General features: G+C 42.3%; 1 protein-coding gene across 1 annotated transcript; it reads left to right on the top strand.

The window, feature by feature from the left end:
• Positions 1–6,290, top strand: SYF2 (SYF2 pre-mRNA splicing factor). The gene is made up of 7 exons (XM_020909269.2): positions 1–78; positions 300–410; positions 1,878–2,003; positions 2,416–2,533; positions 2,846–2,936; positions 4,049–4,147; positions 4,915–6,290. The coding sequence occupies exons 1-7, from the start codon at positions 52–54 to the stop codon at positions 5,078–5,080; spliced, it is 738 nt and encodes a 245-aa protein (XP_020764928.2). The 5' UTR covers positions 1–51; the 3' UTR covers positions 5,081–6,290.
• Positions 6,291–15,897: the final 9,607 nt, after the last annotated feature.

Below are 15,897 nucleotides of genomic sequence, written 5' to 3'. Positions count from 1 at the left end.
TCGGCGGAAGTGCTGGGTGTTGTTTCCGGAAGTGAGCAAGGAAAGCTTGAGATGGCGGCTGCGACTGTTGCCGAGACGGTACGTGTTGCTGGTTCTACCCAGGGTTCTTAGTTGGGGAAGGTTCTGAGGGCAGCAGGGACGAAAAGTGGAGGAAGTGCTTGTGTGCCGGGTCAGGAAGGCGCAGATAATGTGGGGCCTGGGTCGGCGATGAGCGCCTGGCCCGGCCCGCGGGGGCTCACCTGGGCTGACCGGGGAGAAGCCGAACCGGCCCTTACTTCAGCCTCTCCTCCGCCATATAGGTTCCGGTGGGTGGAGCAGAGGAGCCCCAGCCTCCCGCTGGAGCCGAGGAGCTGGCCGCCCAGAAGCGCGAACAGAGACTGCGCAAATTCCGGGAGCTGCACCTGAAGCGGGTGAGTTGTCCCGGAGACCACCTGACACTTGTCACCTGGCCAGGCCCGTGCAAGTTTGTGGAGGGAAGAGGAAGGCGCATCTGTGCGTGTGGCAGATCGGCAGAGCTGGATGAAAGTTCTGTCCCGGTTGTTCTCAACCTGGCAGCGCATTGGAGTCACATTTGGAAACGGACATGCTTTCTCCAAACCTTTTTTCGAGTTTGTGGGGGGGGGGGGGGCGGGGGGTGGTCTCTCACTAACAGCCTCTTTGCAGTATGACTCCAGTGAACTCTTCCAAACAGAGGGAACACATGCAAAGGAAAGGAATTCATATCAGGGATAAGAGTCCAGCAAACAGCTGGCTGCAGTTGGGGCCAAGAAACAAAAAAGCAGCTCTTGACTGTTTCAACTCAAAGCATCCTGACTGATAGCTTGGCCATGGTTTCACAAAATCCTCACCCACACTCAGACTACCACAGTGTGACAAAAGCAAAGCTGTACAAACCACAGAAATGACCACACAGCACCGTCTTCTGCTAACACCAGTGATAAATACAGCACTAGCCTCACTCCCTTACTCCTGCCTCCTGTATAAGAACTGAAGTATGTTCATAAAAACAATCATAGTATGCCTGACTTTCTGACCCTGCCTAAGCCAGAGCTTCCTTGAACCTCTCCCTCCAGTCACCTGGTACAGACTCAAATTCTATAAGTAGCTCCTCCTAACACCTTTTCACTGAAATGTCTCCAGTTCCCCATGGTTTGCTGTTTCCTTCAGTGTAGCAGATTTAGCTTTGACCACTTGTGTGTTCTTGGTTTCTGGATGGCAGGAATGACACATTCAGAGAAGTCTGTTTCTTTACCCAGGAAAATTTAATACAGAATTAAACCCACATATTTCCTTGGAGGGCCTGTGTAAAGAACATGGGGTTGGATATTAAGAGACGCATCTTCCTGGACTAACTGCCTCCAGCCTGTGACCCAGCAAACGTCTAACTTAAGTTGTCCCTGAGATAGTGTGCTTGTTTTGGTTTATGTAGTTAAATTTATTTTAAAACAGACTCTTCATTCAGTAATTTAAATGGGGAGTGCCTTTCATTTGCCATAATGTAAACTGCTAAAATATCTAAGGAGCAGGAATACTTGGGAAAGGTTAGAGATACTATGATAGGTATTAAAGCACCAGCCTCAAATTGAGGCTTCTTCCTTGAATTAGTCAGGATTAAAAGGGAATTGAAAGTAGAATATTTTTTTCATAATGTGAGACATTAACCCCCAGGCATCAGGAATAGCACACCAGTACAGCTCAACACATTTCTTGACTGTATACAAATGTAAGACCTTGCTTAAAATCCTTTGATGGTTCTCTTTTAGGATAAATGGAGTCCCTGGTTAATGGGTCTACTTGGCCTTCTTTAAAGTGGAAAAAATTTGTTTGGATTTGTTTTTATGTTTCAGCCAACAACCTTTTTGTGTTTATGGTTTTAGAATGAAGCTCGTAAATTAAATCACCAGGAAGTTGTTGAAGAAGATAAAAGACTTAAGTTACCTGCAAATTGGGAAGCCAAAAAAGCTCGTTTGGAATGGGAACTACAGGAGGAAGAAAAGAAAAAGGTTAGGAACTGCTCTGCTGTCTTCATAAGTGGTCTATTCTGTTGTATTGAGACAGTAAAAAAAAAAAAAAAAAAGCTGTTTATCAGCTGTAACACTTTTGGCAAGTAATTTAATCTCCCTGTGATTGTGTTTTCTCATCTGTAAAATGGGATCTGTAATAATTGAGTTAATTATGAATTAAATGAGTCAGTGCATTTGGAACATTTAAAAGCAGGTCTGACATTGGATGAATGTTGAATAATTATTTTTTAGATTGATGTATTCACTTTTTATATACAGTAGCAGATAACCAAGTTTCTCCTTCACATAGTAATGGTTATTTTAAATATATTGCTTCATACTCAGTTAAAATAGATCAAATAATTGCTTGTATCATAAGGGCAAGCATTAGCTTTTTTCCCTTTCTTTTTAGGAATGTGCAGCAAGAGGGGAAGACTATGAGAAAGTGAAGTTGCTAGAAATCAGTGCAGAAGATGCAGAAAGATGGGAGAGAAAAAAGAGGAGGAAAAATCCTGACCTGGGATTTTCAGGTAAGACTGACCTTTACAGGCCTCTGAGATAAGCATGCTTTCAGTGTTTCTGGCTTTAAGAAAGGATATGCCCCTTCCTGGAATAGTCCGTAAGAGACCTACTCCTAAGAAAAATACAAATATATCACATATGGCAGAAGTGAAAAAGGCTGTACTTGAATCAGCAGGATACCTTTACTCAGTATGCTAAAATTAAAGCCTCTTTGGGCAGGATCTTCAGGATAAAGGCTATGCTAATAATTTTGATTTTTCTGTGAATAGTAATGACCAGATAAGGTAATATATCATTTCCAATTCTTGTTTTATTTTTAGATTATGCTGCTGCCCAGCTTCGCCAGTATCATAGACTGACCAAACAGATCAAACCAGACATGGAAACATACGAGAGACTGAGAGAAAAGCAGTAAGTTGACAGGATTAATGCAAGTCCTGTTTTCATCCTGAAGTGATACTGATGTATTAAAACTTGTGTGTGTACATAAATGTATATACATAAGTACAGACTCACTGTAGTGCTTAGGTATGGATTATCAGTAGCTGGGTTTTTTTGTTGCTGTGTTTTGGCTGTGCTGGTTGTTTGTTGCACGTGGGCTTTCTCTAGTTAGAGCAAGTGGGAGCTACTCTCCATTGAAGCTACTGTCCATTGAGGTGCGTGGGCTTCTCTTGTGGATCACAGGCTCTGTGTGCACAGGCTTCATTCATTGCAACGCTCAGGCTTAGTAGTTGCAGCACACGGGCCCTAGAGCACGTGGGCTTCAGTAGTTACGGGGCATGTGGTTAGTTACTCCGTAGCATGTGGAATCTTCCCGGACCAGGGATCAAACCTGTGTCCCCTGCCTTGGCAGGTAGGTTTTTAACCACTGGACCACCAGAGAAATCCTCAACAACTGTATAAGGATAGTTTCAGGTCTTGATGACACTGTTTACTGCTCGTCCACAGCAGTTAAGCTAACCACATGGTTATCTTTCTAGCTGGGCATTCTGCAACTGGGTGCTGAGAGATTATCATAGTTACTCATATTTTGGGAGATAGACTGCTTTAGTGCCAGGATAGGTGAACAGCTGTAAAGGACCAGAAAGTGAATATTTTCGGCTTATAGGCTGTCTGGGCTCTGTCACAACTACTCCACTCTGCCCTTGTGGTGTGAAAGCAGCCATAGAGTAGTCACAGACAAATGGGTGGGCTGTGTCCCAGTAAGACTTGTTTCTATAAACAGGAGGCTGGAATTCGCTGGCCTGCCATAGTGGAAAGAGAACCTGAGGCTGGAAGCAGGTCCTTTAACCTCTGACCCTTGGCTCTTTCATCTGTAGAATGAAGGTGTTGGACTAGGTGATTTCTTAACTTTCATCCTTTAAAATTCTGTATCCTCTTTTCTCTTGTTTTTGAGAAAAGGTGAGATAGGATCCCACAGTAAAGATATTTATGTATTTTATCTCTCTTCACGAATGGTGGTTTAGTTTGAAAATGTGGCGCACTTGCAGTGTTATTCCAAGTCCATGTTGCTGTCTTTTCAGTGGAGAAGAGTTTTTCCCAACGTCCAACAGTCTTCTTCATGGGACACATGTGCCTTCCACAGAGGAAATTGACAGGATGGTCACAGACCTGGAAAAACAGTGAGTACTCCATGCAGCAGCCAGTTAACCAAATGTTTCATGACAAAATGGACATAGGTGCTTAGAATGAATTAAGATAGAGATTCTATGCGCTCATTTCTGACCTTTCATCTCTAGTGGTATTGGGGACAGGGACCAAGTATGAATTGAGTCCATTTGATTTGGAATGAAGATGTAAAATATTGATGGAATTGAGTTATTTTAATTGAAAATATAATTATTCTCTTTAAAGAAGTTGTTCTTCTACTTTAAAAACTGTGGCACTCTTTGATTTAAAGAAGTATAAATGTTCTAGTAAATTTACCTAAGTATATATTTGTGTTTCTTAATACTGATAGGGTTGTTTTTCCTGATATTGATCAGGCAGAGCAAAATGAATTTAATTTATAGGAGGGCATACACTTCAGTATTAAGATTAGTGTCTAGTATATACTGTATACTTTGTTCATGTTAGCTGTGGTTATTAATATAATTATAATTATAATTATTAATATAATTACTGTTATAAATTATTTCCTTCATGTATCCAGTTCTGGCAGTGTATCATTGTTTTTTTAGAAGCATTCTGAAGATTTGTTTTTATTTACTGAATTTCATGGTTCATACCCAGGGATGTGGTGTTAATTGGCAGTTTCAACTTCATCTTGATGAAAACTGGGCTCCCCCACCCCAAAGTGTGCTAGTTTAAGTGTACTGATTTTATTTTTTGCCATGTTTTATTAATACCAAAAAGGAAGGCAGTTTTGAAATTTATTTTCTTCTCCCAGAATTGAAAAACGAGACAAATACAGCCGGAGACGTCCTTATAATGATGATGCAGATATTGACTACATTAATGAAAGGAATGCTAAATTCAACAAGAAGGCAGAAAGATTCTATGGGAAATACACAGCTGAAATTAAGCAGAATTTGGAAAGAGGAACAGCCGTCTAATCCCATCAGGAACTGTTTAGAAGCTTGAGAATAGAGTGAAAATTTCTGCTAGCAAATTGAAGTTCTCTTCAGAGTTATACTGTAAACTAGAACTCCGTTTGTGCCCTCCCACCCAGCATTTAAAAATAAATGTTTTTTCTTAAATGTATACTTCATGTATATTTCCAGATTTTTTGTGCTTGGATATAAGATATATTTCTTGTAATGTACTTGTTTTGTAAAAATCTACTTTGTATAAATTCTGTTATTTTTCTATGTATTTTAAATGTGTATGACTTGAATCTTTGAAGCATTTTGGGTTTAAGGAATGCTGGTAGCATATGTAAATGCCGTCATTGTTACTTTGAGTATTTCAGTGAATTTGATGAAATCTACAACTGGACTCGGGAACCATGTGGGGCTGTAGACTCCATAGCTAAGGATGGGGATGAGGAAGATGCCAGTGGCTGCAGGAGGGCAGGAGCAGGCTCTCTATGCAGGGCTGCTGAGGACCAAGTTCAGGAAGTAGCATTGTCCTCCCGTAAACAGTGACCAGGTATAGTCCCCTTTTCAAAAGGAGATATCTTGTGGGAGAGAATCCCTGCTAAACATTTTATCATTTAAAATAAGTATTTGGGGACTTCCCTGGTGGTCCAGTGGTTAAGAGCCTGCCTTCCCGGGTTTAATCCCTGATTGGGGAACTAAGATCCCGTATTCTCAGTCGCTTCAGTTGTGTCCGACTCTTTGAGACTCTGTGGACTGTAGCCCGCGAGTCTCCTATGTCCATGGGATTTTCCAGGCGAAAACACTGGAGTGGGTTGCCATTTCCTTCTCCAAGATCCCACATGCCATGGGGCAACTAAGCCCATGCCCTGCAACTGGAGAAACCCACATGCCTCAGCAAAAACTTAGCACAGTCAATAAATAAAATGAATATTTGTATTTATACATTTATATTAATGCAGATATACACACACGTGCTTCCATTGCAAACATGGTCAAAATAATAGAATGAGTCCTATAATAATTCAGTGCCTGTCTTTAATAATTACCAACTTAGTCAATCTTTCATCTTCATTTCTATCCACTTTTTATAACTCGTTATTTTTGAAGCAAATATTAAATGTATAATTTCATCTATAAATATTTCACTATGTAACTGAAAGATAAAAAAGACTACAATGCTATTATCACAATAATAGTCCTATTTTAATAAAACTAAAGAGTGAAAGATTGGTATTTTTTCTGTGTGTTGATAAAAATGCTAAGTACCTGATTAGGACATTCCAAATTAAGAAAAACCTGAAACTCAAGAAAATTTCATAAAAACTTCAGCTTTAATGTTTATAATTAGTAACCACTGATGATTATTCCCTCTTGAAATTTATGTATTACTTTCTATTTCTGCTCTTATTTTATCTTCTAGCATTTAATCTATATGCAATTAGGTCTGACCACAGCCTGGATGCTACCTCTGAAAATAAATGTATATATTTTTCTTAATATGTATATTTTTTATTGAAGTATAGTTGACTTATAATGTTTCACATGCACAGCAAGATGATTGAGTTATACACATTTATTTTTGAAATTATTTTCCATTATAGGTTATTACAAGATACTAATTCTTGTGCTAGACAGTAAACCTTTGTTGCATGTTGCATATCTATTTTTTAAAATTAGAAATCTAGTGTTCTATCCATACGAAGTCAAGTAGAATCAAAATGTCATATATTTTTTAGGCAAAAATTGATAAATTTTCTAAAATACATATTATTTATACATATACAAAAGCTTTTCTACTGTGCATAAGAAAGGCTTGAGAAAAAAACATCAGAAAAGATGGAGAAATTGGAAAACTAAATGAAAAGGTAGCACTGAATATGAAATAGACAAACTAAAAGGTCATCATACAGTCCAGTTGTTTTTAAACATTACTGCTCATTAGAAACATCTGGAGCTCTGGAGGAAAAAAAAGCAATACCTGGGTATTTGTATTTTTCAAAAACAAATTTCAAGATAATTCTGATTTGCATCTGGATTTTAAAAAGTGATTACAGGTTTTCCTATTACAGGTTTTCCTATTAAATCATAGCTTTGGTGATACAGAGTTCTATTTTTCTGTTGACCAATCATGATACAATGGTGTTAAACAGTTAATAGCTACATAATCACATTAGTGAAGAATATTAGTTTACACAATCAATAGCCACACAAAAGAATTAAAATTGCAAGCCATAATGAGAACACAATTAACAATATAAAATAATTACATACAACTTGGAGGGTCAAGCAGAGTGATAAGTGAAAGTGCATATGTGCACCTATCTTCATTTGCCCAGCCAGTCTTCATGGTTGGTGCACTTAAATCTATTTACTCTTTACGTAATTATCGATATGCATAATCCTATTACTGTTTTCTTAATTGTTTTGAGCTTATTTCCTGTAGGTCTTCTCTTGTGTTTCTTGTCTGTAGAAGTTCCTTTAGCTGGTTTGGTGGTGCTGAATTCTCTTAACTTTTTCATGTCTGGAAAACTTTTTGATTTCTCCAAATCTGGATGAGAGTCTTGTTAGGTAGAGTATTCTTGGTTGTAGGTTCTTCCCTTTCATCACTTTAAATATATCATGCCATTCCCTCCTGGCTTGTAGAGTTTATGTTGAGAAATCAGCTGATAGCCTGATGGGAGTTCCCTTGTATGTCATTTGTTTTTCCCTTCTTGTTTTTAATCTTTTATCTTCGTCTTTAATTTTTGTCAGTCTGATTACTGTGTGTCTTGGTGTGTTCCTCCTTGGGTTTATCCTGCCTGGGATTCTCTGTGCTTCCTGGACTTGGTTGACTATTTTCTTTCCCATGTAGGGAAGTTTTTAGTTATTATCTCTTCAAATATTTTCTCAAGTCCTTTCTCTCTCTTTTCTCCTTCTGGGACCCCTATAATGTGAATGTTGGTGCATTTAATGTTGGTGCAGAGGTCTCTCAGGCTGTCTTCATTTTTTTTCCCTTTTTTTTCTGTTCCACGGCAGTGGTTTTCACCATTCTGTCCTCCAGGTTATTTATCTGTTCTTCCTCAGTTATTCTGCTATTGATTCCTTCTAGTGTATTCACCTCTGTTTGTTCTTTATTTCTTCTAGGTCTTTGGTAAACATGTCTTGTATCTTCTCTGTTGTTTTCCCAAGGTCCTGGATTATCTTCACTGTCATTATTCTGAATTCTTTTTTTCTGTAAGGTTGCCTATCTCCACTTCATTTAGTGTTTTTCTGAGGTTTTATGTTGCACTCATCTCCCATGTTAGGGCTTCCCTGGTGGCTCAGATGGTAAAGTGTCTGCCTGCAATGAGGGAGACCTGGGTTCGATCTCTGGGTTGGGAAGATCCCCTGGAGAAGGAAATAGCAACCAACTCCAGTACTCTTTCCTGGAAAATCCCATGGACAGAGGAGCCTGGTGGGCTACAGCCCATGGGGTTGCAAAGAGTTGGACACAACTGAGCGACTTCACGTCTTTCCCATGCTAGTAAGGCCATGCTTAAAATCTTGCATGCTAGGCTTCAGCCTTATGCACACCAAGAACTTCCAGATGTCCAAGCTGGATTTAGAAAAGGTGGAGGAACCAGAGATCAAATTGCCAACATTCACTGGGTCATAGGTTCAGTTCAGTCGCTCAGTCATATCCGACTCTTTGTGACCCCATGGACTGCAGCACGCCAGGCCTCCCTGTCCATCACCAACTCCCAGAGTTTACTCAAACTCATGTCCATTGAGTTGGTGATGCCATCCAACTATCTCATCCTCTGTCATCCCCTTCTCCTCCCACCTTCAATCTTTCCCAGCATCAGGGTCTTTTCAAATGAGTCAATTCTTTGCATCAGGTGGTTAAAGTATTGGAGTTTCAGCTTCAGCATCAGTCCTTCCAATGAATATTCAGGACCGATTTCTTTTAGAATGGACTGGTTGGATATCCATGCAGTCCAAGAGACTCTCAAGAGTCTTCTCCAACACCACAGAGAAAGCAAGGGAATTCCAGAAAAGCATCTACCTCTATTTCATCAACTATGCTAAAGCCTTTGACTGTGTGGATCATGACAAACTGTGGAAAGCTCTTGAAGAGATGGGAATACCAGACCATCTTACCTGTCTCCTGAGAAACCTCTATGTGGGTCAAAAAGCAACATTTAGAACTCTGTATGAAACAACTGATAGGTTCAAGATAGAGAAAGGAGTATGACAGGGTTGTCTACTGTCACCCTGTTTGTTTAACCTATATGCTGAGCACATCATGAGAAATGCCGGGCTGGATGAGTTACAAGCTGGAATCAAGATGGGGGAGAAACATCAACAATGTCAAAATATGTGGATGATACCATTGTAATGGCAGAAAGTGAAGAGGAAGTAAAGAGCCTCTTGATGAGGGTGAAGCAGGAGAGTGAAAGAGCAGGCTTAAAGCTCAATATTAAAAAACTAAGATCATGGCATCTGGCCCCATTACTTCATGGCAAATAGAAGGGGAAAAGTTCAGAGTAGTGACAGATTTCCTCTTCTTGGGCTCTAAAATCACTGTGGATGATGACTGCAGCCATGAAATTGGAAGACGATTGCTTCTTCGCAGGAAAGCGATGACAAACCTAGACAGTGTGTTGAAAAGCAGAGACATTACTCTGCCAACAAAGGTCTGTATAGTCAAGGCTATGGTTTTCCCAGTGGTCATTTATGGTTGTGAGAGCTGGACTGTAAAGAAGGCAGAGTGCCAAAGAATTGATGCCTTTGAACTGTGGTGTTCGAGAAGACACCTGAAGGTCCCTTGGACAGCAAGGAGATCAAACGAGTCAGTCTTTAGAGAAATCAACCCTGAATACTCATTGGAAGGACTGATGCTGAAACTCCAATATCTTGTTCATTTGATGTGAACAGCCGACCCATTGGAAAGGTCCCTAATGCTGGGAAAGATTGAGGGCAGAAGGAGAAGAGGACATCAGAGGATGAGATGGCTGGATGGCATCACTGATGCCATGAACATGAACTTGGGCAAACTTCAGGAGATGGTGAGGGACAGGAAGGCCTGGCATGCTGCAGTCCATGGGGTCACAAAGTGTCGGACACAACTGGGTGACTAAGCAACAACATGTTGTTCCTTCATCTGGGACTCTGGGCCATAACTTTCTGCTTTTTCATCATCATGGATGATGGTTTTGCTTTAGCCGCTGTGGGACTGTGGTTCTTGCTTCTGTCTGCCCTCTGCTGGAGGAGGCTGAGAGGCTTGAGTAAGCTTCCTGACGGGAGGGGCTGGTGATGGGAAAAACCGGATCTTCCTGTGGTGGGCTGGAGAAGGCAATGGCACCCCACTCCAGTACTCTTGCCTGGAAAATCCCATGGACGGAGGAGCCTGGTAGGCTGCAGTCCATGGGGTCGCGAAGAGTCAGACATGACTGAGCGACTTCACTTTCACTTTTCACTTTTATGCACTGGAGAAGGAAATGGCAACCCACTCCAGTGTTCTAGCCTGGAGAATCCCAGGGATGGGGTCGCACAGAGTTGGACACGACTGAAGTGACTTAGCAGTAGCAGTAGCATTAGCAGTGGCTGTGGTGGGCAGGGCCTTGCTCAGTAACACTTTAATCAGATTATCTGCTGATAGGTGGGGTTGTACTTCCTGGTAGCTTTTTGTCCTGAGGTGACCCAGCCTGGGGACTACAGGCTCTATGGTGGGGTTAATGGCAAACTCCAAGAGGGTTTAGGCCAACGTGGCCCTTCCCGGCCTGATGCTGCCACTGCCCCCGCCCCTGCGGTGAGCCCCTGCCCACCCACGCCTCCACAGGAGACCCTCCAACACTAGCAGGTAGTTTTGGTTCAGCCTTCTGTTGGGTCCCTGCTCCTTTCCTCTGGGTCTTAGTGTGTGCAAGGTTTTGTTCGTTCCTTCCAAGTCTGGAGTCTCTGTCTCCCCCAGTCCTGTGGAAGTCCTGTAATCAAATCCCGCTGAACTTCAAGGCCAGATTCCCTAGGAATTCCCAGTCCCTTTGTCAGATTCCCAGGCTGGGAAGCCTGAGGTGTGGTCCAGAACCTTCACAACAGTGGAGAACTTCTCTGGTATTATTGTTCTCCAGTTTGTGGGTCACCTTCCTGACAGGTATGGGGTTTGATTTTATGGTGTTTATGCCCTTCCTACCATATTGCTTCTTCTTTGTCTTTGGATGTGGGGTATCTTTTTTGGTGGGTTCCAGCATCCTCCTATTGATGGTTGTTCAACAGTTAGTTGTGATTTTGGTGCTCTGGCAGGAGATGAGTGCACATCCTTTTACTTCACTATTTTGAACAGGAAGCGCCCGAAAATAAATATATTTCATCTCCCATTTTCACTACCTTAGTTCAGGTCTTTAATCCTGAGTATTGCAGTAGCCTTAAACAAAACACACATCAAACACATTGTCAAATAGAATCTAGCAAGGTATTTACAAGAATATATGAGGCAGCAGGGTTTATTCTAAGAATGCAAGAGTAGCTTGAAGGCCTGTTAATTGCCTGTCCAATATCAATTCTCTACATAACCAACCAAACTGTGATTTTTTGGGTGAATTTGTGGTAAAATTTCCAGCTAAATGTTTGTTTCCCCAGACTGACCTGCTGTTCCAGGTTGTTAAATGTTATAGTTCTGGCTAAGATGAACAATCTAATCTGAGAAATCTTTTGCTTTCCTCGTAAGGGAGCCACTTCCTGCTTCCCCTTTTCTTCTTCCTGCTTGGATCATACACGAGAGGGCTGGAGTTCTAATAGCAGCCTTTTTGTGCCATGAGGTAACAAGCATGAGGCCAAAACGTGCTGAGGAGAGTGGAGCTTGCCTTCCTGTTGGCAACACTGAGCAGCTGCACTAGCCCTAGATGCCTGCCTCTCATCTTCCTGTTACCTGCTGCTGAATAAATGCATGAACAATTCATGGTTCGATTTCAGGACAAATGTGAAATATACAAAGATCAGTAGTTTTTCTCCACTCTAGAAATAAATGCCTAGAAATGGAGATGGGAGGAAATAGTTACAATACAATAAAAATTAGTATATGTATATACATATACATATATATTTATATATATTGGCCAAGCCTGTGGCATGTGGGATATAAGTTCCCTGACCAGGAGTGAATCCATGCCCCCTGAATTGGGAACAAAGAGTCTTAACCATCGTACTACCAGGGAAGTCTCTAGAATATATTTGTTGTGGAGTCCGCTCCCTGTGGGTGGGGTTGGACCAGCGGCTTGTGAGGGTTTCCTGGTTGGGGGAACTTGTGTCTGTGTTCTGGCGGATGGAGCTGGATCCTCTCTGGAGGGCAATTCAATGTCCAGTAGTGAGTTTTGGGTGTCCATGGGCTTTCCAGGTGACACTAGTGGTAAAGAACCCACCTGCCAATGCAGGAGACATAAGAGATGCAGGTGAAATCCCTGGGTTGAGAGGATCCCCTGGAGAAGGGAATGGAAACTCACTCCAGTATTCTTGCTTCGAGAATCCCATGGACAGAGGAGCTTGGTGGGCTATGGTCCGTAGAATTGCACAGAGTCGGACATGATTGAAGCGACTTAGCACACATGCACGTGTAGAAAAGCACGCGTGTGGGTTTGGTATGGCTTCGGGCAGCCTGTCTTTTAATGTTCAGGGATGTGTTCCTGTTTTGCTGGAGGATTAGCATGGAGTCTCTTGCACTGGAGCTTGCTGGCTCTTGGGTGGAGTTTGGTCTCAGTGTAGGTATAGATGTCCATCAGCAGATGCATGGTACATATACACAATGGAATATTACTCAGATATAAAAAGGAATGTATTTGAGTCAGTTCTAATGAGGTGGATGAACCTGAAGCCTATTACACAGAGTGAAGTAAGTCAGAAAGAAAAAGACAAATACTGTATATTAACGCATATATATATATATATATATGTATGGAATTTAGAAAGATGATACCAATGATCCTATATGCAGGGCAGCAAAGGAGACACAGATGTTAAGAACAGACTTTTGGACTCAGTGGGAGAAGGCAAGGGTGGGAGGATTTGAGAGAATAGCAGTGAAACATGTATATTACAATTTGTAAAATAGATGACCAGTGCAAGTTCAATGCATGAAGCAGGACGCCCAAAGATGGTGCTCTGCGGCAACCCAGAGGGATGGGGTGGGGAAGGAGGTGGGAGGGGGGTCAGGATGCGGGGACACATGTATACCTGTGGCTGATTCATGTTGACGTGTGGCAAAAGCCATCACAGTATTGTAAAGTAATTGTGCTCCAATCAAAACAAATTAATTAATTGAAAAAAAATGTGTTGTTGTTTAGTGGCTAAGTTGTATCTGACTCTTCGTGACCCCATGGACTGTAGCCTGCCAGCTCCTCTGTCCGTGGGATTTCCCAGGCAAGAATACTGGAGTGTGTTGCCATTTCCTTCTCCAGGGGATCTTCCCGACCCAGGAATCAAACCCGTGTCTCCAGCACTTGCAGAAGGATTCTTCAGACACTGAGACACCTGGGTTAAGTGAGAAGGCACAGGACCTATGTGAAGAAAATTCTAAAATCTAACTGAAAGAGTTAACATGAAACTTCAACTTTTCAGTCAAGATGGAGGGATGGGAGATGGATTTGCCTTGCCACTTGAAACAAAAACAAACAAGAAAAAGCTTATGTGAAACAGCAGTTTTCTCTCTTTCTTTCGCTGCGTTGAGTCTTAGCTGCAGCACATGGAATCTTCCCCGCGTCACGTGTGTCTTTGGTCTCAGATGCTGGACTCTCTTCTTGTGGCACTCTGGCTCAGTACTGTGGGCACAGTTGCCCTGCAGCGCGTGGGATTTAAGTTCCTGAGCTAGGGATCTAACACACATCCCCTGCATTACAAGGCGGATTCTTAACCACCGGATCACCAGGGAAGTCCCAGCGGTTTTCAAGATACTGGACATAAAACCAGGAGGGCCGGTGGTTCCTAAGAGAGGAAACAAGGGCAGCCCTACGATCAGCTGAGCTCATTGTGTTTAAAGAACATCCAGGCTATGGCGCATGGTGGGAGAAGCCAGGCAGAGCCCGGAGGTGTCCTTTGTTGAAGAGACAGAGCCGAAAGTCTGGGGACACCTCCGTGGCAAAGCTCGCAGCACAGAGTGCTGGGAAGAAGGGAGCTGCAGGCAGAACTGGGAAAGTCCGCAGAGGTCTCAGCAAGCATAAGGCAGAATATGCGTGTGAGGACAGGACCGGAGAACAGCGCCTGGCACCCACGCACGGCCAGGAAGAGTGGTTCCCACCAGCTGAGCTGGAAAACTTCCTAAGTCATGGCTGAGGTTTCGCCTCAGTGGTGGAGATTAATTAGCCCTAGACTAAACACTGCTTGGGCTTGCCTAAAAATCTTAGAAGTTCAGACCTAAAAGAATCAAATGGTTTCCCTCAGACACACAGAGCAGGCTTGTGGACACAGTGGGGGAAAGGGAGAGAGGCATGAATGGAGGGAATAGCATGGAAACATATGTGTTACCACATGTCATATAGCTAGCTGGTGGGAATTTTCTGTATGACCCAGGAAGCTCAGACTGGTGCTCGTGACAACATAGAGGCGTGGGATAGGGTGGGAGGTGGGGGGGGAGGTTAAGAGGGAGGGGACACGTGCATATCTACGGCTGATTCATCTTAACATGTGGCAGAAACCAACACAATATTGTAAAGCAATTATCCCCCAATTAAAAATAAATTAATTTTAAAAATCTAAAGAAAGAATCAAACTGCTTTCAAATAATTTAACTATATCCCAGGACAATGATTAAGAATCATTATAATAAACATAGAAATATTCAGTACCTAAAAAATTAAGTTCACAGTGTCTAGCATCTTCAGAGAAACAGGAAAATAGGACTCATAATGAGAAGAAAACTAAACCAACCTGAACTTACCAAGAAGTGACACAGACGTTTGAAATAAGAGACATCAGTTACCATTACTGTACTTCACATGTTCAAAAATTTAAGAGACATGAAAAGGCCTACATTGAACTTCTTGACATGAAAATTACATGTCTAAGATGAAAAATACACTGAATGGGCTAAACTGTAGATTAGACATCACAATAGAAAGTAGTGAACTTGAAGACATAGCAACAGAAACCCTCCAAAAGGCAAGATAGAAAGTAAAAGAATTAAATAATAAGCAGGGTATCAGTGAATTAGGAGACCCTGTATGTGTAATTTGGAATTTCCAGGAGGTAGGAGGGAAGACACTGCAGCCCATAAAAGGCTCTGAATCTGAAGTCTAGTCTTTCTTTGTTGAAAGACAAGAAAATATGAGAAATGTCATGAAAGACATATTAGCACCAAGCGGAGGTCTTTTCCTTGACTTTAGCTGCAAAGTTCCAAAGGGACGACCTGTCTCAGGTGTGCTTACCTTCGAGACACATCTTGTCCTTTGGAAAATGCTGTGCAGGGAGGATGGAGATGATTTATGTCAGTCTTTCCGAACCCATCCGTGGGTCTGATGAAACTGAGTGCCTAAAAAAGGAAGTGAGGTCTATCTGGGGGCATATAGAGGATGCACTGGAAACAGAGGCAATGTTAGCGAGCCCCCTTTGACATCAACCTGACCTCTGCCGAGGCCCCATTGGTGGTCTAGTTGTGTCTGACTCTTTGAGACCCCATGGACTGTAGCCCACCAGGCTGCTCTGTCTATGGGATTTCCCAGGCAAGAATTCTAGAATGGGTTGCCATTTCCTTCTCCAGGGGATCTTCCAAACCCAGGGATCAAACCTGGGTCTCCGTCATTGTAGGCAGGGTCTTTATTGACTGAACCACCAGGGAAGCCCATTAGCCATGACTTATTCTAAGAGGGAGGGGGCAGTGGTCCTGTCTAATT

Source organism: Odocoileus virginianus, chromosome 30 (assembly GCF_023699985.2).
Source record: "Odocoileus virginianus isolate 20LAN1187 ecotype Illinois chromosome 30, Ovbor_1.2, whole genome shotgun sequence".
Lineage (NCBI taxonomy): Eukaryota > Metazoa > Chordata > Mammalia > Artiodactyla > Cervidae > Odocoileus > Odocoileus virginianus.
The sequence above is the reverse complement of the archived record's forward strand: the minus strand, read 5'-3'. Positions and strand labels throughout refer to the sequence as shown.

Coding starts and splice junctions, on each gene's coding strand:
- SYF2 (XM_020909269.2), top strand. CDS start 52: ATGGCGGCTGCGACTGTTGCCGAGACG. Junction 411..1,877: donor GGGAGCTGCACCTGAAGCGG/GTGAGTTGTCCC, acceptor TTATGGTTTTAG/AATGAAGCTCGTAAATTAAA. Junction 2,937..4,048: donor GAGAGACTGAGAGAAAAGCA/GTAAGTTGACAG, acceptor CTGTCTTTTCAG/TGGAGAAGAGTTTTTCCCAA.